The sequence below is a fragment of the Hyaena hyaena genome, unplaced genomic scaffold, assembly GCF_003009895.1.
Source record: "Hyaena hyaena isolate Hyena2069 unplaced genomic scaffold, ASM300989v1 scaffold_425, whole genome shotgun sequence".
Classification (NCBI taxonomy): Eukaryota; Metazoa; Chordata; class Mammalia; order Carnivora; family Hyaenidae; genus Hyaena; species Hyaena hyaena.
The window spans coordinates 1,627,797-1,654,834 of NW_024081052.1; the positions used below are offsets into that span (position 1 = coordinate 1,627,797).

Consider the following 27,038-nt stretch of genomic DNA (forward strand, 5'->3'; position numbering starts at 1 on the left):
AGAGAGAGAGGGAATCACAGACTGAAACAGGCTCCAGGCTCCGAGCCGGCAGTCAGCACGGAGCCCGATGCGGGGCTCGAACCCACGAACCACGAGATCATGACCCAAGCGAAAGCCGGACGCTTAACCGACTAAGCCACCCAGGCGCCCCTCCTTCATAAATTTTCTACAGTCTTCAGCATACAGATCTTTTATATCTTTGGTTAGGTTTATTCCTACGTATTTTGTGGTATTTGGTGCAATTGTGAATGGGATCAGTTTCTTGATTTCTCTTTCTGTTGCTTCATTATTATTGTATAAAAATGCAACTGATTTCTGTACATTGATTTTGTACCCTGCGACTTTGCTGAATTCATGCATCAGTTCTAGTAGGCTTTTTGTGGAGTCTGTTGGGTTTTCCAGGTAGAGTATCACGTCATCTGTGAAAAGTGAAAGTTTGACTTCATCTTTGCGAATTCTGATGTCTTTTATTTCATTTTGTTGTCTGATTGCTGATGCTAGGACTTCCAGCGCTATGTTAAACAACAGTGGTGAGAGTGGACATCCCTGTCGTGTTTCTGATCTCAGGGGGAAAGCTCTCAGTTTTCCCCCATTGAGGATATCAGCTGTGGGCTTTTTGTAAATGGCTTTTATGATGTTTAAGTATGTTACTTCTATCCTGACTTTCTCGAGTGTTTTTATTAAGAAAGGATGCTGTATTTTCTCACATCTTTTTTCTGTATCTATTGACAGGATCATATGGTTCTTATCTTTTCTTCTGTTAATATGATGTATCACGTTGATTGATTTGTGAATATTAAACCAGCCCTGCAGCTCAGGAATGAATCCCACTTGATCATGATGTATAATTCTTTTTATATTGCTGTTGAATTCAATTTGCTAGTATCTTGTTGAGAATTTTTGCATCCATATTCATCAGGGATATTGGCCTATAGTTCTCTTTTTCTGCTGAATCTGTCTGGTTTGTCAATCAAAGTGATACTGGCTTTATAGAATGAATCCGGAATTTTTCCTTCCATTTCTATTTTTTGGAACAGCTTGAGAAGGATAAGTATTAACTCTGTTTTATTTTATTTTTTTTCTTTTTATTTATTTCTGAGAGAGAGAGAGAGAGAGAAAGAGGCAGCATGAGCAGGGGAGGGTCAGAGAGAGAGGGAGACACCGAATCTGAAGCAGGCTCCAGGCTCTGAGCTAGCTGTCAGCACAGAGCCTGACGTGGGGCTCGAACCCACGAACTTTGAGATCATGACCTGAGCCGAAGTCGGACACTTAACCAGCTGAGCACCCAGACACCCCATATTAACTCTGTTTTAAATGTCTGGTAGAATTCCCCAGGAAAGCCATCTGGTCCAGGACTCTTATTTGTTGGGAGATGATTGATAACTGATTCAGTTTCTTCCCTAATTACGGGTCTGTTCAGATTTTCTCTCTTCACGTTTGAATTTTGAAAGTGTGTGGGTATTTAGGAATGTGTCCATTTCTTCCAGGTTGTCCAGTTTGTTGGCATATAATTTTTCATAGTATTCCCTGCTAACTGCTTATATTTCTGAGGACTGTGCAATAAATCCATTTTCATTCCTGATTTTATCTATTTGGGTCCTCTCTCTTTTCTTTTTGAGAAGCCTGCCTACAGGCTTATCAATTTTGTTTATTTTTTACAAAAAAACACTTGGTTTCATTGATCTGTTCTGCTGTTTTTTTGGTTTCTACATTGTTTATTTCTTCCCTAATCTTTATCATTTTTCTTCTGCTGCTGGGTTTGGGGTGTCTTTTACTGTTCTGCTTCTAGTTCCTTTAAGTGTGCTATTAGATTTTGTATTTGGGATTTTTCTAGTTTCTTGATATAGGCCTGGATTGCCATGTATTTTCCTCTTAGGACTGTCTTTGCTGCATCCCCAAGGGTTTGGATTGTGTTTTCATTTTCATTTGTTTCCATATATTTTTTAATTTCTTCTCTAATTGCCTGGTTGACCCATTCGTTCTTTAGTAAGATGTTTTTTAACCTCCATGCTGTGGAGGTTTTCCAGACTTTTTCCTGTGGTCAATTTCAAGTTTCATAGCATCAAGATCTGAAAGTGTGCATAGTATAATCTCAGTTCTTAACATATTTATTGAGGGCTGTTTTGTGACCCAGTATGTTATCTGTCTTGGAGAATGTATCATGTGCACTTGAGAAGAAAGTAAGTTCCACTGCTTTGGGATGTAGAGGTCTAAATATATCTGTCAGGTCCATCTGGTCCAATATGTCATTCAGGGCCATTGTTTATTTAGTGATTCTCTGTCTGGTTGATCTGTCCATTGCTGTAAGTGGAGTATTAAAACCCCCTGCAATTAGCACATTCTTACCAAAAAGATGACTTAGGTTTGTGATTGTTTTCTAAATTTTGGTGCTTTCAAATTCAGCGCATAGACATTTATCATTGTTAGCTCTTCCTGATGGATAGACCCTGTAATTATTATATAATGCCCTTCTTCATCTCTTGTTATAGCCTTTACTTTCAACTCTAGTTTGTCCTTTTTTTTTTACAAATAATTTACTGTCAAATTAGTTTCCACATAACACCCATTGCTCATCCCCACAAGTGCCCTCCTCAATGCCCATCCCCCCCCTCCCCCCACATCCATCAGAAAATATGGAACGCTTCACGAATTTGCGTGTCATCCTTGTGCAGGGCCATGCTAATCTTCTCTGTATCGTTCCAGTTTTAGTATATGTGCTGCCGGAGTGAGCACTAGTTTGTCCATTTTAAGTATGGCTACTTCAACTTTCTTTTGACTTCCAGTAGCATGATAGTTCTCCATTCCCTCACTTTCAATCTGAAGGTGTCCTCAGGTCTAAAATGAGTCTCTTGTAGACAGCAACTAGATGGGTCTTGTTTTTTTAATCCATTCTGATACTCTGTTTTTTAATTGGAGCATTTAGTCCATTTACATTCAGTGTTATTATTGTAAAATATGGGTTTAGAATCATTGTGATATCTGTAGGTTTCATGCTTCTAGTGATGTCTCTGGTACTTTGTGTTACTTGCAACATTTCTCTCATAGAGTTCCCCTTAGGATCTCTTGTAGGGCTGGTTTAGTGGTGATGAATTCCTTCAGCTTCTGTTTGTTTTTAGAAAACCTTTATCTCTATTCTGAATGACAGGCCTACTGGATAAAGGATTCTTGGCTGAATATTTTTCCTGTTCATCACATTGAAGATTTCCTGTCATTCCTTTCTGGCCTGCCAGGTTTCAGTAGCTAGGTCTACTACTATCCTTATGTGTCTACCATTGGATGTTAAAGCCCGTTTATCCTTAGCTGCTTACAGAATTCTCTTTATCCTTATATTTTGCCAGTTTCACTATGAAATGTCGTGCAGAAGATTCATTCAAGTTGCGTCTGAGTGGAGTTCTCTGTGCCTCTTGGATTTCAGTGTATGTTTCCTTCCCCAGATTGGGGAAGTTCTCAGCTGTGATTTGTTCAAGTACCCCTTCCACCCCTTTCTCTCTCTTCTTCTTCTTCTTCTGGAATATCTGTGATACAGATATTGTTCTGTTTGGTTGCTGCATCACTTAATTCTCTAATTCTTCTTTCGTGCTCCTGTATCAATTTATCTTTTTCTTGGCTTCCTCTTTTTCCATAATTGTATCTTGTAATTCACCTATTCTCCCTTTTGCCTCTTCAATCTGCGCTGTGGCTGCCTCCATTTTATTTTGTACCTCATTTATAGCATTTTTTAATTCATCATGATTATTTTTAAGATCCTTGATCTCTGCAGTAATGGAGTCTCTGCTGTCTCCTATGCTTTTTTCAAGCCTAGCAATTGATTTTATGACTATTATTTTAAATTCGTGTTCACTTAGGTTGCTTATATCTATTTTGATCAATTCTTTAGCTGTCACTTCTTTTCTTTTGAGGAGAATTCTTCTGTTTCATCATTTTGGCTAGTTTTCTGTCCCTTGTAAGTTTTAAAAGCTTGTTATGTGCTCTGCACCAGCGAGTACTGCTATATTAAAGGGGGCTCATACACTGTTCATGAGATGTTTTTTGGAGAGTGTTACTTGCTCTCTGCTGTTGTGACTTTAGTTATTTTATTTCCCTACTTGTAGTGATGTTTTGGGCTTTCCACCAGGTGTGCTTTGGGTTTGTTCCTTGCAGTAGCCCTGGAAAGGAAAACAGTCAAACAAACAGAAAACAAAAACTTGCAAGTGCACAAATAAAACAAACAATCAAACCAAAACAAAAGACAATCTAAAACCAGAAACCCCAGCTACAAGTAAAGAACAGGAGCATATACAAAGAGAGAAATGACAGGGGCGGGGAGAAAGAAAATGAACATTGACCAGGTAGAAGAGACCACAAGGCTTAATCCAGAGAAAGACAAAGGAGAACGAGGAAGGAAGCGAGGAAGAAGAAACAAAGATAAAGTTACCCAGAGAGACTATATGGACTGATGATTTCCAGAGAGAGAGAAAGGAAAGAAAAGAAAGTATAGAACATGCATCAAGAGAATGGATTAAATATGTCTGTTTAGGGGTGCCTGGGTGGCTCAGTCGGTTAAACGCTTGACTTCAGGTCAAGTCATGATCTCCCAGTTCATGGGTTAGAGCCACGCATCAGGCTCTGTGCTGGCAGCTCAGAACCTGGAGCCTGCTTCAGATTCTGTGTCTCTCTCTCTCTTTTTCCCCTCCCCCACTTGGAGTCTCTCTGTCTCTCTGTCTCTCCCCCTCTCAAAAAAAAAAAAAAATGAATAAAAACATTAAAAAAAATTTTTTTTAAATGTCTGTTTAAGCAAACCAGTAACCAGATTAACCAGCCTAGAGGAGGGAAGAGTTAAGAAAGAGAAAAGGGATTGGGGCGCCTGGGTGGCTTAGTCGGTTGAGCGTCCGACTTTTGCTTGGGTCATGACCTCGCGGTTCGTGAGTTCGAGCCCCGCGTCGGGCTCTGTGCTGACTGCCAGCTCAGAGCCTGGAGCCTGTTTCAGTCTGTGACTCCCTCTCTCTCTGACCCTCACCTGCTCACGCTGTCTCTCTCTCTCTCTCCTAGAAATAAATAAAAAACATTAAAAAGCAAATTTAAAAAAAAAAAAAAAAAAAGAAAGAGAAAAGGGAGAATATAGCTATATAACAAGAACTGACTTAGAGTTAATCCAGGCAATGCCGCAGTGCTGGTCTGGAGGAGGGGGGCCTTCTATTTTAGCAGCATGTATCCAGCTCCAGTAGATAAGCAGCTCTCCAGTGTGAAGGGGTGTAGTTTGGTGGAGGCGGCTCCTGCCTCCCCTATGGGCCCCACAGAGGATTCCTGAGGCCCCACCTTGGTGGTTGTGGGGAGAAATATGATGACCTCCCACCCCCCAGTACCTTCTTTAGGACCAGGTGTCCCAAATCATTCCTTCGGATCCCTCCTCACTGCCTCACAAGGCAGCTGTCTGGCTCCGCTTTCTCCTATGTCCCACACATAGCTGAGTTCCAAACTCCTACTCTACACGATAATCATGCTACCTGATATGTAATCCCCCAAGCCACAGCAGTTCAGGTAGAGGACTGGACTCTCGTGCTGCCAGCTGCAGCCCTGACGTACCACGAAATCTGGAGGGGACTCCCCTCCTCCCCAGAAGTGCAAACAGGGCAGCAGGCCCCAGCCCAAAGAAAGCCCTGCAGTTAGAGATGGGATGATAGGATCCCTCTCTGTTTGCCTCAGTTTTTCTCTTGTCTAGATATAGTCCTTCACTTCGCCAGCCACTATTTCTCTTCCCTTGGACTCTCTACAGCAGGGGATCCCTCCCCTCTGTGCCTTCCTTTTATCTCCCCTAGTTCGCAATCATGCACCTCTGGGGCCGTCTGGATTTCGCATTTTCTTCCTAGTAGACTCTATCTCCTTTCTCCCAGACTTGGGGTTCAGAGTCCTTTGCTTCAGCCCTTCTTTGAGAGACATGGGAACTACGGATCCCTCTACTCCTCTGTCATGTTGGCCCACAGTCCTCAGAACTTTGTTTTTTAACCTTTGGGAATCTTGAAAACTCCCCTAGTTTTGTTTTGTTTTTTAAGGTTTTTATTATTTTTGAGAGAGAGGGAACAAGCGGACGAGGAGCAGAGAGAGAGGGAGACACAGAATCCCAAGCAGGCTCCAGGCTCTGAGCTGTCAACACAGAGCCCCACGCAGGGCTTGAACTCATGAACTGTGAGATTGTCACATGACTGAGCCAAAGTCCAATGCTTAACCCACTGAGCTCCCCAGGTACCCCAGAAACTCCCCTAGTTTTTAGACCCAATAATTTAAAGTGTTGAAACTTAAGATTTTTTCCCAGTTCATTTTTATTTTAATGGTTATTTCTGAGAGAGTGTCATCAAGGGAGAGGCAGAGAGAGTCTGAGAAATAAGGATCTGAAGCAGGCTCTGTGCTGACAGCAGAGATCCCGATGTGAGAGTCAAACTCCCAAAACATGCGATCATGCCCTGAGCCGAAATCAGACACTTAACTGATTGAGCCACCCTGGCGTCCCAAAATACTAGGTTTTGAAACAAGAGCTTTAACAAGACATTAAGAATCCTTGCCCAGTAGACTGTATGTACACACATTGTCTTCTTTCCCCCCCTTTTTGCCTTTCAAAATTCTTTTTAGTCTTTCTAGCCACCTCATATATTTATGCCTTTATGAAGCTTTTTACTTTTGTAGTTCTTCAGCAACAGATGCTGTGTACCCAATAAACCTGCCATTTTTTGAGCACTAAGAAATAGGAGATCTAGTCCTAGTAAGATCACTTTATTTCAAGAAACTTTTTGCTATTAAAAACGTACTTTAGGGGCGCCTGGGTGGCTTAGTCGGTTAAGCGTCCGACTTTCGCTTGGGTCATGATCTCGCGGTTCGTGGGTTCGAGCCCCGCATCGGGCTCTATGCTGACTGCCAGCTCGGAGCCTGGAGCCTGTTTCAGTCTGTGACTCCGTCTCTCTCTGACCCTCCCCTGCTCACGCTGTCTCTCTCTCTCTCTCCTACAAATAAATAAAAAACATTTAAAAAAAAAAACAAAAAACGTACTTTATAGAGTGGGGTAACTTAAGTTGGTTGTCATGAAAAATTAAAAATGAGTCTTAGAACGCGGAAAATGTGTTTGTAAAAGTTGGTAATTTCTTCCTTCTTGAAGCCTCAAAAACTTGTAATTGATGGTTAAAAATATTTTCTGTGGAGATTACTTTATTTCATATTCTGACTGTTGACATTTGGCAAATTATTTAAGTGCTCTGAGGTTCCATTTCCTTATCTATAAAGTGGAAATTAAAAAAAAATTTTTTAATGTTTATTTTTGAGAGAGAGAGCGTGAGCAGGGTAGGGGCAGAGAGAGAGGGAGACACAGAATCCAAAGCAGGCTGCAGGCTCTGAGCTGTCAGCACAGAACCCGATGCAGGGCTCAAACCCACAAACCTCATGACCTGAGCCAAAGTCGGACGCTTAACCAACTGAGCCACCTAGCACCCTGGAAATTTTTTTTCCAGGGTTATAGTAGTCAGTGTTAAGTCATTGTTACAAGGGAAACTAAGAAGCCATTTAATCCACCTTTCTTTGTTATCTTCCAATCTTTAATATAAATTTTTTTAATGATCTTGAAGTTTTAAAATTTATTTTGAGGGGGAGAGAGAGCGAGAGTGAGCGCAAATACATGCACTAATGGGGAAAGGGTGGAGAGAAGGAGAGAAAGAATCCCAAGTAGATACAGGGCTTGATCCCATGACAGACCATGACCTGAGCCAAAATCAGGAGTCATTCAACCAACTGAGCCACCCAGATGCCACAGTATAAATTCTTATACTGTCTATTCCTTATTGGTACTGTGGAACTTAGCTTTACTAAGAAAATGTAGATTTCTGTTTCTTTTTAAACATTCTCTGAGACCAAATTTTTCAAGGGTGGGAGCTATACAGAAGGGACATTTAATGTTAATTGAATACTTACTGTTTGTTAGCCATAATCTAATTGAATTCTTGTATCTACCCTGTAAAGATCAAGTATTTATCAAGATTGAGAACACTGTCCAAGATTACACAAAATTAACTTTAGTGATAGGCATAATTCAGGAGCTACTTTAGGTCTTTCAGTAGCAACAGAATGTGGCATTTAACCTGGGGCCTGATTGATGACAGGGAGCAACATACACAAAAAGCAGATATGCAAGTCTTACAGGTGGAAAGAATATCTAATGTTTAGGCCCCAAGACCAGTTGGAACAGGAGGGGTTCAAGGACTAGGAAGTAGGCAAGCATAGCTAGAATACAGTGAGCAAGGGAATGAGGTCAGAGATAGATGGTTCCCAGACTTTACTCTTGCATTTATTCTCTGTATTGATAGGAAGTCCCTGGTGGGTTTGAAGGAGAGAAGTAATATACTCTGATTCATAGTTTGAAGAAATTGCACTGGCTGCTGTTTGCAGAATGTATTGTAGGAGGACCAGGGTAGAAACAAGACCAGTGGAAGAGACTGCTTTCATAGTCCAAGAAATGGTCGTGGACCGGACTAGGGAGGAAGAAGCGGAGGGACTCCAGATTTGTTTTGGAAATGGAGTTGATTGGGCTTGCTTCTGAATTGAATACAGGGGAGGAAAAGGAAAGTAAAAAAAAATCGGAGGTTGCTCCTACATAACTTTACTTGAGCAACAGGTAGAATAAACTGCCGTGCCTTGAAACAGGCAGGATTTGGAAGGGGAAAATCTAGAGATGTTTTAGAGGCTTTTTTTTTTTTTTCCAAGTTTATTCATTAATTTTGAAAGAAAGAGCAAGCAGAGGAGGGGCAGAGAGAAAGGAGAGAGAGAATCCCAAACAGGCTTCATGCTATCAGCAAAGAGCTAGGGGGTGGCGGGAGGGGAAGGGGGGTTGATCCCACAAACTATGAGATCATGACCTGAGCCGAAATCAAAAGTCAGACACCTAACTGAGAATGAGGTGTCTGCAGGCACCTCAAGGAGTTGGATGTGTAATCTAGAGTCTAGACTTTAGGAGTAAGGTATAAATTTGGGAATCATCAGCATATATATAGTATTTAAAGCCACAGAGTGAGATTACATGAGAGAACTGTAGATAGAAAAGGGAAGGGTCCCAAGACTGCTGATGTTTATAAATCTAATGAAGTAGTAGAAAATTTTTTAAAGGTATGGTATCTTGGGGTGCCTGGGGCACCTGGGTGGCTCATTCGGTTGAGCATCCAATTTTTAATTTCTGCTCAGGTCATGATCCCAGGGTCCTGAGATCGAGCCCCGCATTGGGCTCTGCACTGGGTGTGGAGCCTGCTTAAAATTCTCTCTCTCCCTCTCTCTTTCTGCCTCTCTCCCCCACTTGTATTATCCCTCTCTAAAATAAAATAAAAAGTAAATAAAATAAAAGGTATGGTATCTTAAAAACCAAGTAAAGAAAGTATTTCAAGAATCTTGTATTATTGAGAGGTCAAATGAGATGAGCACTCACAGGTGACCCTTCATTTTGACAAATGGAGGTGTTTAATGATTTTGAAGAGCAATCTCAGTGACATGTTTCGAACTGAAGCTTTGGAGTTGGATGAGGAGAGAATAGGGTTAAGAAGTGGAAACAGTGAGTATAGATCTTACGAAAGGTTCTGTGAAGGGGAGCCGAAAAGTGGGGTGATAGGTAGAGGGGACTGAGGGGCCAAATTAGGTAGGCTGGTCTTCTTTTAAATTTTACTTGCATGTATTCTACTACAAGGTAATTCTCTTATTACACTGACCTGTGGACTTAAGGTTTCATATGTGTTAACTGAATAGAAAACCATACCTAGGACCCCTCAAGCTATCCCTGCGGGTTACCCTAAGAGGCATTGGCAGCAGGAAGAAGTGGGATTCCCTCAGTAAGGCACATGCTTATTCAAAAATCCCTGTTAGTATTTTATTGTTGAGCTCTGGGAAGGCAGGAATAACGTATCCTGTCCTTCCTGCAAACTGCTAATGCTCCAGTAGGGAAGACCATGGTAGGTGTTCCACAGTCCGTGTTTGACCTTGGCCTTGAATAATGAACAAAAGGCACTTCAGTAGAGAAAAGTGCCTCAGTGCTAGAGTCATGACACTGAGCAGAGTGAGCGTGTGTGAGGGGGCTTGATGGGGCCAGTCATGAGGAGCTTGTGGGGGCGGGGAGGTGCAGAGGTGCTTTCCAGCAATTTAGGCTTGCCAGAGGAACAAAGCCAGGCTGCTTACTGAGTTCTGTTATCTGGTAATCAAATGGATTCTTCTAAATAAGAAGAAAAGAAGTGGTACAGATTTCCCCAAAATTGAGTCTATGTGGGCTTGTGCTTGCAAATTGTAGCCTTGTTTAGGTTTATACTGTGAGCCTTAAATTTGCCTTCTCACCTAGAAAGGTCCAAAATTTCCCTCATTGTTTCACCTCTTAGAATGAAGCATGCAATCAGTGTATTGTTGCATTCGGCTGTCTATTTAAGGTAACACAGGAAATTAGCAGTGCATTTTCAAGAAGAGCTGATTACCATCTGTTATTAGTAATCATCTAAAAACATCACTGATTATAAGCATTGCCAGTGGTCAGAGACACTTCTACTAGATGAGGAGGAGGAAAACTACATCATTTATATTACCCCTTACCCGTTTAAAAGAAAACGTCAATTAAATGATTTTTGCACTGTATCACTCAGAGTGCAGTAATCTATCCTATGCCCCAAACTGTCATTTTTCCCCAAATGTAGAATGTTGCATATTAAGTCACACTTCTTCTGAAACTCAATGGAAACCTGTAACTTGTAGTTTTGTAGCCAAGGCGGCCAACTCTTTGACTCTGTTGAGAGCCTGGCTCCTTGTACTCAAGGAGAGCTTGCTTCCATGAGTGCTTGATCTAGTGGTCGCTCATGGCTGCCATTCTCATCCTCACTGTGGGTACAGTAGTTTCACATCAGCAGCGTCTCTAGCATCAAGCAGGTAGAATACAAAACTAAAAGATCGCTGGTAGCATTTGTCACTTAGTGCAAGTTTTTATAACTAAATGTTTATCTTTTAATGGTGGTTAAACTATTGCCTCAATTTTAAAAGCGGATACTTAGGAGTCTGGCTAAAGGAAATTAGTTTAGAAGTTTTAAGGGTTTTAGGAAATAAATTTAATAGTCTTTAAGGGTTTCATCTAGGAAAAGATGCCATTTTTCTTTTAAGTGTACAACTTCCTTTTGGTAAATGACAGATTCTGAGTTTTGCCAAGTAGTGAAAATCACTGATAGTTCGGAACATGATACTCAGTAGAACGTGACACTCATGATATCATTCCCTTCTACGAGAGCACTTCCACTGACCTAAATTTAAGGAGACAGGAAGTTCTCACAGTGATAAGTACTAGGGTCTTAGGGAACAGTATCTAGTGTAATCATAAATAGCAGTGGCCCTAGCCAATTTTAGCAATTTGTATATCTCAAAATCTGGTACAATTTTAAATACAAGGGTGAGGATAATGTTGGAAAATGGGTTTTGTAAGTATATTACTGTTTTTTTCTAATCTAACTTGGTATATTACTGCTTTTTTCTAATCTAACTTGGTTAATTTTCATGAACTTAGTAGTTTTTATCATTCTCCTGAGCTAATTTTTTTCTATTAGTAAGGCATGTATGTATTTGGCCCTCTTAGTTCACATTTTATTCAGTGAAATAGCTGAGACACGGTGGGGAGGGGGAATCCAGTTCCCTTTGCCATTTTATGCACGTTTCAGATTTTGAGCATCACTTCACATTTTGCAGAATGGTAGTTCTTTCTCGGTATCTTGCTCTCTGGTTATGGTTTAAATAATGAAGTAAGAACAAGAAAGGTCTTTTCCTGATAGATGAGGATTTTGTCTATTTAAGTGATATTTTTCCAACCCCTTAGATACCTGTTCTCAAAAGTCTGCTAATAGCGGAGTCCTGGAAATGATTTTAAAAGTGGCCTCAGAGCAGCAGCAAACAGTGTCCTGGGGAAACCTAATAAGCTTCACTTGTGACTTCAAACTGGAATCCACATAGGCTTAGGAGGATAGTAACTCAGGGGCTTACAGAAGCTTTTTATTAAAGCTCCAAGAGAGAGAGGTAAGTGTGGGAGAGAGTTGGACAACTTAGAAAGGAAGATTACCTAATTTGTGGGGCAGAAGCCATGGTGCAGAGAGGTGCCAAAGGACCGTACAGTCAGCCTGGCATTTAAAGGATGCACCTGTGTGAAGAAGGAAGCGGGACGTGGATGGAAACAGCCCACATGCTATGGTGGCACAGATCTCTTTCTCTCTCTCTTTTCAAATAGGCTATTTAGAGCAGTTTTAGGTCCACAACAAAACTGAGCAAAAAGTACTGAGATTTGTCATATACAAACCACTACCCCCCCACCATTCTCACGCCACAACTGTAGCTTCCCCCTACTGTCACCATCCCTCACCAGAGTGGTATTAGACTGACACATCATAATCACCCAAAATGTGTAGTTTACATTACGATTCACTCTGCGTATTGTACTTCTAGAGTTTGGATAAATGTATAATGACATAGACCTGCCACTACAGTATCATGGTGCATAGTTTCGCTGACACGTGTCTTTTTGTCTTTCTGGCCTCATGGTGTCCCCTTTCAAGTAGGAAATAAGTTAAGCCTTTGTGATTTGTGAGGATCACATTTTTTAAAAAAAATTTTATGCTTTATTTATTTTTGAGACAGAGAGAAACAGAGCATGAGTGAGCATGAGTGGGGAAGGGGCAGAGAGAGAGGGAGACACAGAATCAGAAACAGGCTCCAGTCTCTGAGCTGTCAGCTCAGAGCCTGACACAGGGCTCAAATCCAGGAACCGTGAGATCATGACCTGAGCTGAAGTTGGACACTTAACCAACTGAGCCACCCAGGCCCCCTTATATTTTAAGTTTCATAAATCATCAGAATATAAATACCACTAAAGCCATCATTTGTCCTTCTAAAATGCAGTATTATTACTGAAAATTGTAAGGAAATCTTTCACATGTTTAGGAATATTTAAATATAAGATTAAATAATTTATAAACAACTCTTTTCTTGGAGCACCTGGGTGGCTCAGTCATTTAAGTGTCTGACTCTTAATTACGCTCAGGTCAAGATCTCACAGTTTGTGATCCTAGCCCCAGGGCAAGTTGTGCACTTTTACTTGGAGTCTGCTGGGTATTCTTTCTATCCCTCTCTCTTTGCCCCTCTCCCATTTGCTTGCGCTCTCTCTCAAAATAAATATTTTTTAAAAATAATCCACTATTTTCTTAAATCTTGGACCTTTTCACTTTTCTTCTGGGAGTCAGTTTTCACAAAACATAACTACTTCACAGGAGTGAGTATAAATGTAACTGAGTGATGTCCACATTCCAGGTACATGTGGGGCTGACGTAACTATTCAGATGACCATTTACCTACAACAGTTTCAAGCTCATGAAATACATATCTTTGCCTAAACAGAGTAAGTTTCCTATAGGTCATGGACTCTCAAGATCATTCTTAAATGTTCATTACCTATGAAGTCCAGGGGCTATAAAGTATGTGAGGTTAATCTTTAGGTTTGTGTCAGTCTTCTCCCACAGCGTCCTACCTTGCACAGTCTCTGAAGTGCTTTTCTTCCACAGCCCATGCCTAGTCAGGCAGACCCTCATCTCTTACCTGTATTAGTGTGGTAGCTTCTCCCACCTCTTTATCCTTTCCCACTCCTGTTGTACTTCTACCAGGTTTATTTTCCTAAAGGTGGAGGTTCCTGTTTGCTTCTAATTTTAGAAAAGACTTTCCACATCTGGTCTTTCCCATTTCATCGCCTTTTTTTTTTTAATTTTTTTTTTTTTTTTATTTCTGAGAGAGAAAGAGAGCGTGAGCAGAGGAGGGTCAGAGAGACACCTAGAATCCGAAGCAGGCTCCAGGCTCTGAGCTCGCTGTCAGCACAGAGCCCAGCGCAGGGCTTGAACCCACAAATCGTGAGATCATGACCTGAGCCAAAGTCGGACGCTTAACGACTGAGCCACCCAGGCGCCCCTCCCATTTCATCTCTTACTATTCACTATACTCTAACCAAACTGAACAATTTTATTCCCTTAAGACGTTTTCACACATTTTCCTGTGCTGTTTCTCCTCCGTAGAATGTTACATTGTTGAAGTGCGTCCCAAACAGTGTAATTATTTTGTTCCTTTATATTCCATGATATTTGTATCACTTGTACCATTTAACCTATTTTAACCTTATAGATACTTAACGCTTCCCTGTTCTCCATTACTGTGTAAATCACAGAACAAACTTCACATTGGACTTGACATTTACAGGTCACATTTCCATGGTAGTGACTGACATCAATTTCTCGAGTACTTAAGTATTATTACATTCATGACATATTTTCATTTCCGTCACAGGGCTTTTTGCAGGTTATGTACACAGACATAGATCTTTGTTTATGTAAATAGTATCATACTGTAGGTATTTTTCTGTTTTGTCACTTAACATGTGATGAAATCTTTTATATTCAGATATAGAAGTACCTCGTTATTTTTAATGACTGTATAATATTCTATAAAAACGGATGTTACCTACTTGATTTGAACATATAAGGAAACTTTTAAATGTTTGCTACTACAGATGATACTACAATGTACGTCTTTGCACACGTGGGCAGATGTACCAGAAAGATAGCTTCTTAGAACCAGAGTTACTGGGACACAGAGTATATATACATTTTTAACTTGTTAGTGCCAAATTGCCTTCCATGAACACAGAATTTATGTTTCTGCTAGTAGTGTGTGAAAGTGCCCACTTCTCCATGACTGCATTTCATATTATCAGCCTTTTTACTTTTTGCTAATCCACTGTAGCATAATCTTCTCACTTGAATTTACATTTCCTTGTTTACTAGTGAGGTCAAATGTTTTTTCATATGTTGGCTATTTGTATTTCTTTCCCAAGAATTGCCTGTTCAGATATCTCTTTGCCAGTTTACTATTAGGTTGTCTTTTTCTTAGTGATTTGTACCACTTTTTTTATAGATTTTGGGTGGTAATCCTTTTTACATACATTGCAAGTAGTTACTCCAAGTTTGTCATTTTACCTTTAACTTTCTGGTATTATTTGTGACATTTTAATTTTTATGTAGGCAAATCTTTAATCTCTTATTTATAGCTTGTCCCTTAGAAAGGCTTTCCAGTCTGGGGCACCTGGGTGGCTCATTTGCTAGAGCAGCCAACGCTTCGTTTCAGCTCAGGTCATGGTCTCATAGTTCGTGAGTTTGAGCCCCACATCGGGCTCTGCGCTGACAGTGTGGAACCTGCTTGGATTCTCTGTCTCTCTCTGCCTCTCTCTCTGTCCCTTCCTGCCTCTGTCTCTCAAATAAACTTTAAAAAAATTTTTAAAGAAGACTTTAGAGTCCTAGATTATAAAATTGTTTTCTTCTGATAGTTTTATTTAACTTTTAACTCTTTGATTCATTTGGATTTTGAGGTTTAATAAAGACAGTAATATAATTATCCCTCCTTCCAATACTATTGAAACTTTTCCCACTGATTTGAAATAGCAGTTATAAACTAAAGTTCTCTCTGTATTTTCGTTTATTTCATCTTGATTCCTGTCCCAGTATGTTGATTTTCTTATACATTATATCTGAGATGCAAACTTTAGAGTCATCTTACAGATTTCATTAATTTTTTTTTTAAATCTTGTTGGGAGTTCTGTTTGGATTGCATTTGATTCATTGAATTACTTGAGGAGAATGGACATCTTCGTAATATTAAATCTATTATGCACTGCATAGTAAGATTCTCCTACTTAATCAGTTCTTTTTGTTTTATTGTAAGTTTGTTCTATTTTATAGCTTTTCCCTCTACATCCTGTACCAGTTTTTTAGATTCCTGGGTATTTCATAGGTTTTATTACCACTATGAATAAGATCCTCTTTTCAATTATGCTTCCTATTGGATTTTGCTAACTACATAATACTAATAATTTTTTATGTTCATTTCTGACCACCTTGTTAGTCTTAATGGTTTTTCAGTTGATTTTTTAGATTTTCTCTTTTAAGTTTATTTATTTTGAGAGAAAGAGAGACAGCACAAACACAGGACGGGCAGAGAGAAAGGAAGAGAAAATCCCAAGCGGGCACACTGTCAGTGCAGAGCCCAACTCCGGGCTTGAACTCGCAAACCATGAGATCATGACCTGAGCTGAAATGAAGAGTCGGACACTTAACCGACTGAGATACCCAGGTGCCCTGTGATGAGTTATCTTATTTTTCGTCTTGTACTAGTCTTACTTACTTGTAATAAATGCTAGTTGGTCATGACATCACTGATACCATGATACTCCTTGGTCTTTTTAATTCTGTACCACTAAATTTGATTTTATGTAGACTCTATATCTGTATTCATAAGCAAAATAGGCCTGCACTTTTTTTCCTTTTTTTTTTTCTCTTCTGTTTTTCCTTGGTGTGTAATACTTTATATACTTGGTTACTAACATTTACTCATAAAACCTTCTGAGCCTGGTGGCTTTACAGATGGCATTTTGACTGCCTTTTTAATTTTAATTATGATATTCAAGGGCTCTTAACATCCTAACCAGTTTTCTCTAATTGGGGCCATTACTAATTTCATCAAACCTCATGGGGGTTTTAGTGTTACCAAGAAATAATTGGCATACATCACTGTCTAAGACAGACAGCCTGATGGTCTGATTTACATAATACTGTGAAATGTTTACCACAGTGGGTTTAGCTAACATCCATTGTCTCATACAGACACAATAGAAAGGGGAAGAAAATTTTCCTTGTGATGACAACTGTTAGGATCTCTCCCCTTAAAAATTTTCCTCTATATCATATGGCAGTGTTAGTTGTAGTTACCATGGTGTACCTTACATACCTAGTACTTACCTATAACTGGATATTTTATTTGTCCTTTTTTTTTTTTTTTTTTTTTTTTTTTAGAGAGCATGCCTAGCAGGGGAAAAGCAGAGGGGGAGAGGGAATCTTAAGCAGGCTCCACCCCCAACACAGAGCCTGACAAGGGGTTCGATCTCAGTACTATAAGATCATGACCTGAGCCAAAATCAAGAGTCGGACACTTAACCATCTGAGGCACCCAGGTGCCCCAAGGAAATCTGTATCTTTTGACCTTCTTCCTTCCAATTCTCCCTCCTCTTCTCCACCTCTGGTCACCACAAATCTGATCCCCTTTTCTGTTAATTTGATGTTTTTGTTTTGATTCCACATATAAGTGAGATCATACAGTGTTGTCTTTCTCTGACTTAATTTCATTTAGCATAATACCTTAAAGGACCATCCATATGTCACAAATGGTAGGATTTCCTCATTTTGTAATGGCTGACTAATAATCCATTTAATATATAAAACACATACTACACATTTTCATCCATCCATCGATTCACAGGCACATAGGTTGTTTCTGTGTAGTGGCTATTGTAAATAATGCTGTTGGGGCACCTGGGTGGCTCATTTGGTTAAGCGTCCAACTCTTGATTTCAGCTCAGCTCATGATTTCATGAGATCCACCCCTGCATCAGGTTCACTGACAATGTGCAGACTGCTTGGGATTCTCTCTCTTCTCTCTCTGCTCCTCCCCTGCTCTTGAGCACATGTGTACCTCCTCCGTCTCTCAAATAAATATTGTTTTAAAAATGTTGCTATGAACATGGGGATGCAGATATCTCTTTGACATAGTGTTTTCATCTCCTGGGGATATATTCCCAGAAGTGGAAATGGCTAGATCATATGGTAATTTTTAAATTTTTTTAGGATCCTTCATAATGTTTACCATAATGGCTACACCTATTTATAGTCCCACCAACAGTGCACAAGGGTTTCCTTTTCTCTAAATCCATACTAGCATTTAATCGGCTGTTTGTGTTATGGGTAAGGCCTCTTCTGGTCAACAATGTAGTGGGTCTTAGGGGAGTCAAAAGTTACCCATAGATTTTGACTGTTTGGCAGTTTGGCACCCCTAACCTCTGTATTGTTCAAGGGTCAACATTTTTTTTTTTTTTGCTGTTGAATTATAGGGGTTGTTTATAGATTTTGGATATTAACCCCTTACCAGGTACAGAGTTTGCCAGTATTTTGCCTTTTTTGTAGGCTGTCTTTTCATTTTTTTGAGGATTTCTTTTGCCATTATATGATTTCCAAAACATCACATTAAAGAACTTCCTTTGTTTTCTTCTAGGAGTTTCATGGTTTTAGGTCTTATACTTAAATTTTAGTCTTTACTCCATTTTGAGTTAATTTTTTTATGTTTATTTTTGAGAGAGACAGAGAGCAATCGGGGGAGGAGCAGAGAGAGGGAGACACAGGATCTGAAGCAGGCTCCAGGCTCTAAGTTGTCAGCACAGAGCCCTACATGGGGCTCAAACTCATGAACCATGAGATCATGACCTGAGCCTAAGTCGGAAGCTTAACCAACTGAGCCACCCAGGTGCCCCTTGAGTTAAAATTTGAGTGGTGTAACATAGGAATCCAATTCCATTCTTGGGGCGCCTGGGTGGCTTAGTCGGTTAAGCATCCAACTTTCACTTAGGTCATGATCTCACGGTTCGTGGGTTCGAGCCCCGCGTCGGGCTCTGTGCTGACTGCCAGCTCAGAGCCTGGAGCCTGTTTCAGTCTGTGACTCCCTCTCTCTCTGACCCTCCCCTGCTCACACTGTCTCTCTCTCTCTCCTAGAAATAAATAAAAATATATATATATATATAAAAAAAAAAAAGGAATCCAATTCCATTCTTTTACATGTTAATACCCAGTTATCCCAGCACCATTTGTTGGAAGAGGCTTGTCTTCTCCATTGAGTATTCTGGCTCCCTTGGCAAATTTAGTTACTGTTTATGCTTGGGTTTGTTTGTGGGCTCTAGATTCTGTTCTTCTGATCTATTTGTCTATTTTTATGCTAGTGCCTTATGTTTTTAAGACTATAGCTTGAGGGGCGCCTGGGTGGCTTAGTCGGTTAAGCGTCCGACTTTCGCTTAGGTCATGATCTCACGGTTCGTGGGTTCGAGCCCCGCGTCGGGCTCTGTGCTGACTGCCAGCTCAGAGCCTGGAGCCTGTTTCAGTCTGTGACTCCCTCTCTCTCTGACCCTCCCCTGCTCACGCTGTCTCTCTCTCTCTCTCCTAAAAATAAATAAAACATTAAAAAAAAAAAGACTATAGCTTGAAATCAAAGTGAGATGCCTCCTGCTTTTTGTTCATCTTTCTTAGGATTTCTTTGGCTCTTCAAGAGTCTTTTGTGGTTCTGTATAAATTTTAGGAGTGTTTTCTCTACCTCTGTAAAAAATGCCATTGAAATCTTGATAGGGATTATGCTAAGTCTGTAGATGGCTTTGGGTAGTATAGATACTTTAACAATACTAATTCTTTCAATCAGTGAACATTGAATATTTTTCCATTTATTTGTGTCTTCTATTTCTTTTATCAGTGAAAACAGAGTTTTCATGGTAGAGATCTTCACTTCCTTAGATTTATTCCTAAGTATTTATTGGTTTTGATGCTGTTGTAAATGGGATCAATTTCTATTTCAGAAAATTCATTGTTACATTATCAATTTTCTTAATGGTAAAATGGGGATAACCAAAGCTAATTCCCAGTATTTTTGTAAGGATTAAATGACCTGTGATTGTTTACCATAATTTTTTTTAATGTTTGTGTTTGAGAGAGAGCAGGGGAGAGGCAGAGAGAGAGAGGGAGACACAGAATCTGAAGCAGGCTCCAGACTCTGAGCTGCCAGCACAGAGCCTGATGCAGGGCTCAAACTCAGGAACGGTGCAATCATGACCTGAGTTGAGTCCAGAAGCTTAACCAACTGAGCCACCCAGAGGCCCCTGTTTAACATAACTTTGCTTCACATAAGGTAAATGCTTGTTAGTAGTAACCACTAATAACACTATTATTCCTCAAGTGGATTGAATGTAGTTTACTTTAATCTTCCCCTGCTGTTGCACAGTGGGGCTGTAAACTCCATACTGGAGAAAGATGATATAAAGCTAAGCTAATGATGGCCTGGCCAACAGCAGTAGGCCTCAACGCTGTGTGACACGCCCCTTGGTGAGTCTAGAGTTCTCTCAGGACTTGAGCTGCTTCTTGCAGTGCTGTCTTTCTGCGGACCCTCCATGGGCCAGGATGCACCACCTCTGTTGTACAAGGAGTCCGTGGCAGGGGCTGTGAGCGCAGCTCGGACACTCCCACCCCACCTGGAGCTGGCTGTCCACCTTGGGAAAGTTGACTATGGTTATGAAAGATCTTTCCGTTAAATGGAAAGATGACCTTTTTTTCAAGTTATATGAAAATCAGGATTGTAATGTGTAAATAGCTATGGATTACATGATTGGCACCAAGAACATTCTTGAGGGGTTTTGTTGTTTATTTGACAAATACTTAGAAGGTTTTCCTCAGTCCTTTTGAAAGAAGTGTAAAATGTCAGGCCGAGACAGATGTATCAAGTAGAAAATGGAGACATGTTGCATTCTCATTAACAAGCACAATATGGTTTTTTCCAGTCCTTATTACTTCACAATCCTTCATCTGATACTTAAAATGTATTTATGTTGAGTCATTTCTTTCTCTCTTGCTGGTGAACCAAAGATCATGAAATGATTCTGCAGAGGCAGTAGCATTACGTTCAGTTTCTTTTTTTGTATATATCAGATAAGAGGCTTGCAAATGGAAGTAAGTCCGCCTCACATCCTCTGTATGGTCATAGCCATGATGTTTGCCTTTTTGTCACTGATGCATCATTTATTAATTCATGAAACCTTTTCCAAAGAACCTAAGGGCTTTTTTATGAAAGGTGACTATAGTGAAAACAAAGTTTTTTAACAGGGTACTTTTTATAAATATTTCTTTGCCTCTTTTTAGTATTTAGAAAGTACTAGGTTTTTTTTTTTTTTTTAAGTGTTGTGGGGAGGGGATGGGTGGGCTGACAGGTCAAATGGAAATGAATGCACATATTTGGAGTTAGAATTTTTTAATCTTCAATTAGGAAGGGAAAATAAAAGTTTTGAGGTTCACCTCAGTTTAACCCTCCAAGTTGCTCTTTCTGAACCATAACTTCTGGTTGGTAAAATGCTCACAGATCTGAGGCATCAAAGCACTTAGGCTCACTTTCTGCAAACCTGAAGAGTAACAGAAGAGAAAAAAAGACAGCAGTTCCACAGTCGCATGTACATCCCCAGTCTATGGGACCCTGCACAAATGGCCTCCTGTCTTTAACTCCCTGCCATCCATTTAATCAGCAGGTCTTCCTATAACTGGTAGGCTACAGCGGCTACAGTCCTTCCAGTAAGATTTGTGAAATTTTAACAGAATAAATATTTGAGAGAGTAACCTGTCATAGTGAAAATGGAGAAAGGACAGGACTCCGGAGTACTGGGCGCATGCCGGGCTGTATTTGTTTGTAGCCAAGCAGGAGTGTTTAGTCCTATTTTTTTCTCTCTCTTCCTATATTCTCCTTTTATCATTGGAAGTAATCCGTTATTTCAAAACATTATATTACTTGTGTTATTTATATTATGTATTTCACATAATTTTAATATCTACTATTAAATGTACTTAGTGTTACCATTATACTATTTTTCCTTTTAAGTATCTGTGGCTTCTTTTTTTAGAGCTATCATGAAATTTCACAGTATGAAAATGGAAGAAATCAACAAAATTATTCGTGACCTTTGGCGAAGTACCTATCGTGGACAAGGTAATTTACATGGTTTGTCATGGATGCTTTTTCCAAAGCCCCCGTCCCTGCCGTTTTGCACATATGATCTCTCATTGTGCCAGTATTACCTCCTGGACCCCTTTGTGAACATCTCTTAGAGAGTCTAAGAATTCTTATCTTGACAACATCTTGTAACAAGGGGGAAAAATTGCAAAGTTTTCTATTCCAGAAAGCCTGACAGGACTTACATATTTGGCTATGGTACATATTATATTTAACTGATGACCTAATAGATTCTGTTGAAGTGTAGATAGGGAGAAGCTGAAATGTGATAAGAAAAAAACCAGCAGGAGGAAACTCTTAATAGGGGAACTCAGCAAGACAGAGTAGAGACAAAGGTTGAGACATCGGGGTTGCTTCTGCCTCGTGAACCCTCTCAGCCACTTTTAATGGTAATATCGCATTGTTTCTTAGGCTTACTTGATACTTGCAAATGACAAAAGGCTAGAATATAGGTTGCTCTGAAATTATCATCTTTTTGTGTCAGATATTGAATACATAGAAATTCGGTCTGATGCCGATGAAAATGTATCAGCTTCTGATAAAAGGCGGAATTACAACTACCGAGTGGTGATGCTAAAGGGAGACACAGCCTTGGATATGCGCGGACGATGCAGTGCTGGACAAAAGGCAGGTATCTCAAGAGCCTCTGGAGCCATGTGTCCACAGAGAATTGACAGGGAGAAACTAGTGTCCTTGCAGTGAAAGCACTCAGGGCTGCCGGGTAATAGACTCAGCTACCTGTTATCCTCTTCCAGTTCCAACCAGCATTTCCTGCAACCTTAGATAATCTTTCAGAAGAGGCTGAAATGTTGTCATATGATCAGCCTAAGGGAGAACGATTCGTTGCTTCATAATCTTCCTTATGAGAATAAAGTTACAAGACATACCTCTATTTTATGTGCTACCAAGAAAGAAAGAATGCAATTGTAATTGCAAGAGTGAGTCCTGATTTCAGAGCAGTCAGAAGTGGGGGAGAGGCGTTCACCAAACCACATCCCAGGTTGAGCCACATGAGGCATTAAAGTAAGTCTCATTGAAAAGTAACCCCACCACAGAACTGAGTCCCCATCCCCACCTAGCCTTGGGACCTGCAGACCCTCTAAAAGAAGAGTTTTGCTAGGGGAGCCTGGCCAGCTCCATGGGAAAAGCATGACTTTAGATATCGGGGTTGTGAGTTTGAGCCCTACATTGGATGTAGAGATTACTTCAAAAAAAAGTTAAGAGAAGGGTCTGCTAGACCAGAGGCCATGACATTCATAGCTGCCCTTGTGTCCCCTCTTCCCCTCTGCTTAGACTCAGCTGTTGGGCCAGGCCAGCCAGCCCTAGAGGAGGCTCGGAGAGGACAGCCTCTGTTGTTGGATAGGGAGCACAGACCACATCAGAGGAACCAAACTTTAGGAATCAGGAGAATTGGACCCGCATTCTTGGGGAACAAGGCTGGGTCCTTGACTTTGCATAGGTTTATAACCAAGATGTCACACGGATTCTTGAGCTTACTCATTTCAGATTAGAAGCAGATTTTATTTGATAAAATTCTAGACCCCTGATTTTCTTAACAAAATTTTAAAATTCTAGAAATGGATGCTCCCATTATATATTTTCATAAATAGTTTTCTATTTTTGCTTGAAGACAGTCCTGTATTTTGTTGTCAGCCCAGACAGCTGATACCAATTTAAGGCATATGCAGATTATTATCTTAATCATAGTCTGCAAAAATGACAACTTTGTGATCTATAACCAATATTCCTACTTTGGTGGTTTTCAGTGGTTATTATGAATAAGAAAATAGAGTTTGTAATATGTCCCTTTGTATTGAAAATACTTTGAAAATTTTCTGAGTAGATTTCCTATAGATAGTCTAAATTATAAAATGAGCAGTAATTGCTTCCTTGGTGTTGGGGAGAAGACAAACACTTTGGTAGAGGTTGGCCAGGAACTTCATTTTGACTCTGAGTATGTATGGGTGGAGGTAGGGCCTGCATTAGGGTTCAAATACAGGAAGGAGTGTCTTCCTCAAAGGGCCAAGCTATGAACCTGGCTTCTGCAGTCTTCCAGCCAGCCCTGGGCATCAAAGAGAAGCTGTAAACTGCTCTGAAATCACACCTCACTCCTTGATGCTCCTTTATTCATAGAATCAGGGGGAAGGGGAATGGACAGCTCATGCAGAAGTAGTAGATACTTCCTAGAGTACTCTGACATTCTTAATTCTATGTCCTGTGTGCCCTCAGAGAGCTTCAGCTGGGGCTGAGGGTTTGAGTATTAGGTTTCTATTAACCGGGGAAGTGCCTCGGAGTTTCAGTGCCTTGGATGTCCTATAGTTTAGCTTAAATAAAACCATCCTTTTATACCCCTGATATGCTGACCCGGGAATATTCTTTGTCTTGGCACAATACCTGGCACCCCACTGGGACCAGAGAATGTACATATTTAAAGGTAATTCAGAAAAAGTGGGTGAGACACAGAAAAAGTAGGCACATGACATCTTTCAAACAATCTCATTATCAGGAAAATAAAATAGGCCCTGATTTTTTAAGGTTGTTAAACAGTTACTAAAATTGGTTACAGATAAACAGTAATGCAAATGACAGCTGAGATAGAACATAGTTGATGGTTCACTTTCTGGAAGAGTTGAAGAGTCTCATCACCATTCCAGGCTCTCCCAAATAAAAGAGCAACAATTTACCTGAAGTCAGTGACCTGATGCCATTGCTCCCCTTCCCTTATAAAGACATACCTTAGGCTGGGTCTGCATGCTTTTCTGTGGTGGATGAGGTAAAGGTCTGTGCAGTCCAGCTCAGCTCTGATGCTTTCTTCCAGGTACTAGCCTCACTCATCATTCGCCTGGCCCTGGCTGAAACATTCTGCTTGAACTGTGGCATCCTTGCCTTGGATGAGCCAACAACAAATCTTGACAGAGAAAATATTGAATCTCTCGCACATGCTCTCGTTGAGTAAGTATCTCAACTTTGGGGGCAGGTTAAGATAGTAATGTATACAGTACATGTTTTAAAGTAACAAAGACTTCGTGGTGAAAACCCTGTCTGCATAGGTCTTTCTTTGGGAAGCTGGTTAGTGCCAGACCTTAGGCTTTGCCTTTGATAGTAAGTCTTCCGATGCTTAACAAGAACTAGGTGGTGAACAGCAGCCCCAGACACGCCCTACAGTCTCCCCAAGTGGGCTGAAGGGTTTCCTGGCTTGGTTTGCCCAGTCTGTAAACCCACCACAGGTGCCCACGTGGCATGTAGAGGAGTTAGCATGCAATGCTAAAACATTTCTAGGTGGTAATAATGGATTTTGGCCCATCTCCCTGGCTTTGTAAGGAAGGACAGCTCCAATGCACAAAGTGTAACAGTGGTTATGCGCCAGAAAGCTTTTGCCACATTCATGTGTGGTGGGTACAGACTCCAGGGATGGGCAGCCCTTCCTGTGCTGGCAGAGGAAGCACACTTTTCCCAAACTAGAGAAGCTATTTTGGGTGGGTACTCTGGCTCAGGATTCTTTCTGACAAAGATACTAGCAGGAATGGGGCGCCTTTCTCAGCCCCCTCTCAGTATGTGCATGACCCACATATAAGGGCTAATACTTTTAAAAAGCTCTCAGTGTATCCAGCCATGGGTAAGGGGTAAACAAATGATTAGTTAAAAAGTCTGATTTCGGTCTTCTAGCCAGTTACCTCAGCACATAATGAGCAAAAATGTTCCCAGTACACCCACTCAGGCCTTCTGTGTGTCATAGTAATGATGCATCTAGTGACTGGTGGTGGCAGAATTCTAAGTAGACCCAGCTCCTAAGAAGGTAGCTGGGCTTGCATATGTAATTTCCCTTGCCTGTACTTGTTTTTTTTTTTTTTTTTTTTTTTTCTTCCAGAGATAATTAGTAACAGGTCAGGGAAACCCCAGACAAAGGATTAAGTCAGACTCCTAAAGTTGAGCAGTTCAGATATTAAGGAAAATTTAGTAAAACATTTCTGCCTGTTTTAGTAAGAACAACTTTGTGTTCTGGAAAAAAACAGATCATGTATTCTCATCAGTCCCTGAGTCAGACCTAGACGAAGAGTCACTCTGTCACCTTCACTGTCTGTATAGGACAGAGGACTCCTACCTAGCTGGGCTGAAGGTCTGGGTCCACCTCTCCAGTTTCCAGCAGGGCCATCCTGTGTCTGACAAGGTTCTCAGTGTCTTTTTCATATAAAGGAAAGAATTATTTGTGCCCTTTAGTAATAAAATGTTCTAAATATATTGTTTCAGGATAATTAAGAGTCGCTCGCAGCAGCGTAACTTCCAGCTGCTGGTAATCACTCACGATGAAGATTTTGTGGAGCTCTTAGGGCGTTCTGAATATGTGGACAAATTCTACAGGATTAAGAAAAACATTGATCAGTGCTCAGAGATTGTGAAATGTAATGTTAGCTCTCTGGGTTCTTATGTTCATTAAAAACAGTCAAGAATTTGGGGCGCCTGGGTGGCTCAGTCTGTTAAATGTCCAACTCCTGCTCAGGTCATGATCTCACTGTCGTGAGTTTGAGCCCCAAGTCAGGCTCTGTGCTGATAGGATTCAGTGTCTCCCTCGGACGCCCTCTGCCCTTCCCCCACTCATTCTCTCTCTCTCAAAAATAAAGTAAGTAGAAACATTTAAAAAAATTTTTGATAGTCAAGATTTTGCCTTGGAAGCAAGTCCTCAGGCAGCTTTTTATTTCATCTACCTCCAGGCACCCTGTCAGGCCTGGGGGCTCAATAGCAGCACCACTGGACCCAGCCACCCTGTTCCCTTCCCAGCACTAATGAATGATTCCTGGTAATACCTGAAGCTGTGTTACTTACCTTTCACTTTTCAAAGCACTTTTGAGAAGTTGGTTCTCACTGCCTTGATAATGAATGATTTGGGCATTACAAAAAAAAAAAAGCATTGGGGCACCTGGGTGGCTTAGTTGGTTAAAGTGTCCGACTTCAGCTCAGGTCATCATCTCATGGTTCGTGAATTCACACCCTGCATCAGAAACTGCTGTCAGCACAGAGCTTGCTTCAACTCCTCTGTCCCTCCCCTCACTGCCACTCCCCTGCTCTTCTCTCTTTCTAAAATAAACGTTAAAAAAAAAAAGGGGTTAAGTGTTACTTCTCAATTTCTTGGATATGGTTTTTAAAAACTTAAGATATTAATAATTAAGATATCATGAGGTTTTAATATTCGGCTCAGCTCCATTTTATAAATCCAGGCAGTAACCTCCCTCACTGGGACTCAGTTTATCAAAGTAAAATTAGAAGTAGTCATATGGGACATCAGGGTTTGAAAGGAACCTAAAGTGTCATGTAATTGTAACTCCCCACCTTCCCTCCCCCACACCCCTGCCAGGTAGTCATCC

The 27,038-nt window shown here is 40.6% G+C and overlaps 1 protein-coding gene and 1 non-coding gene across 2 annotated transcripts in view; one reads left to right on the forward strand and one right to left on the reverse strand.

Moving 5' to 3' along the window:
• The window catches only part of RAD50 (RAD50 double strand break repair protein), a 93,180-nt gene extending 67,051 nt beyond the window's left edge, over positions 1 to 26,129 (forward strand). The window contains exons 22-25 of the mRNA XM_039252564.1: positions 21,569 to 21,654; positions 22,163 to 22,305; positions 24,497 to 24,630; positions 25,927 to 26,129. Of these exons, the coding sequence (XP_039108495.1) occupies positions 21,569 to 21,654; positions 22,163 to 22,305; positions 24,497 to 24,630; positions 25,927 to 26,113 (550 nt within the window). The 3' untranslated portion in view covers positions 26,114 to 26,129. The remainder of the gene's footprint in view (positions 1 to 21,568; positions 21,655 to 22,162; positions 22,306 to 24,496; positions 24,631 to 25,926) is intronic.
• On the reverse strand, positions 2,628 to 2,733 carry LOC120245491. The gene has a single exon (XR_005531801.1). It is a non-coding gene; the product is annotated as a U6 spliceosomal RNA (small nuclear RNA).
• Positions 26,130 to 27,038: the final 909 nt, after the last annotated feature.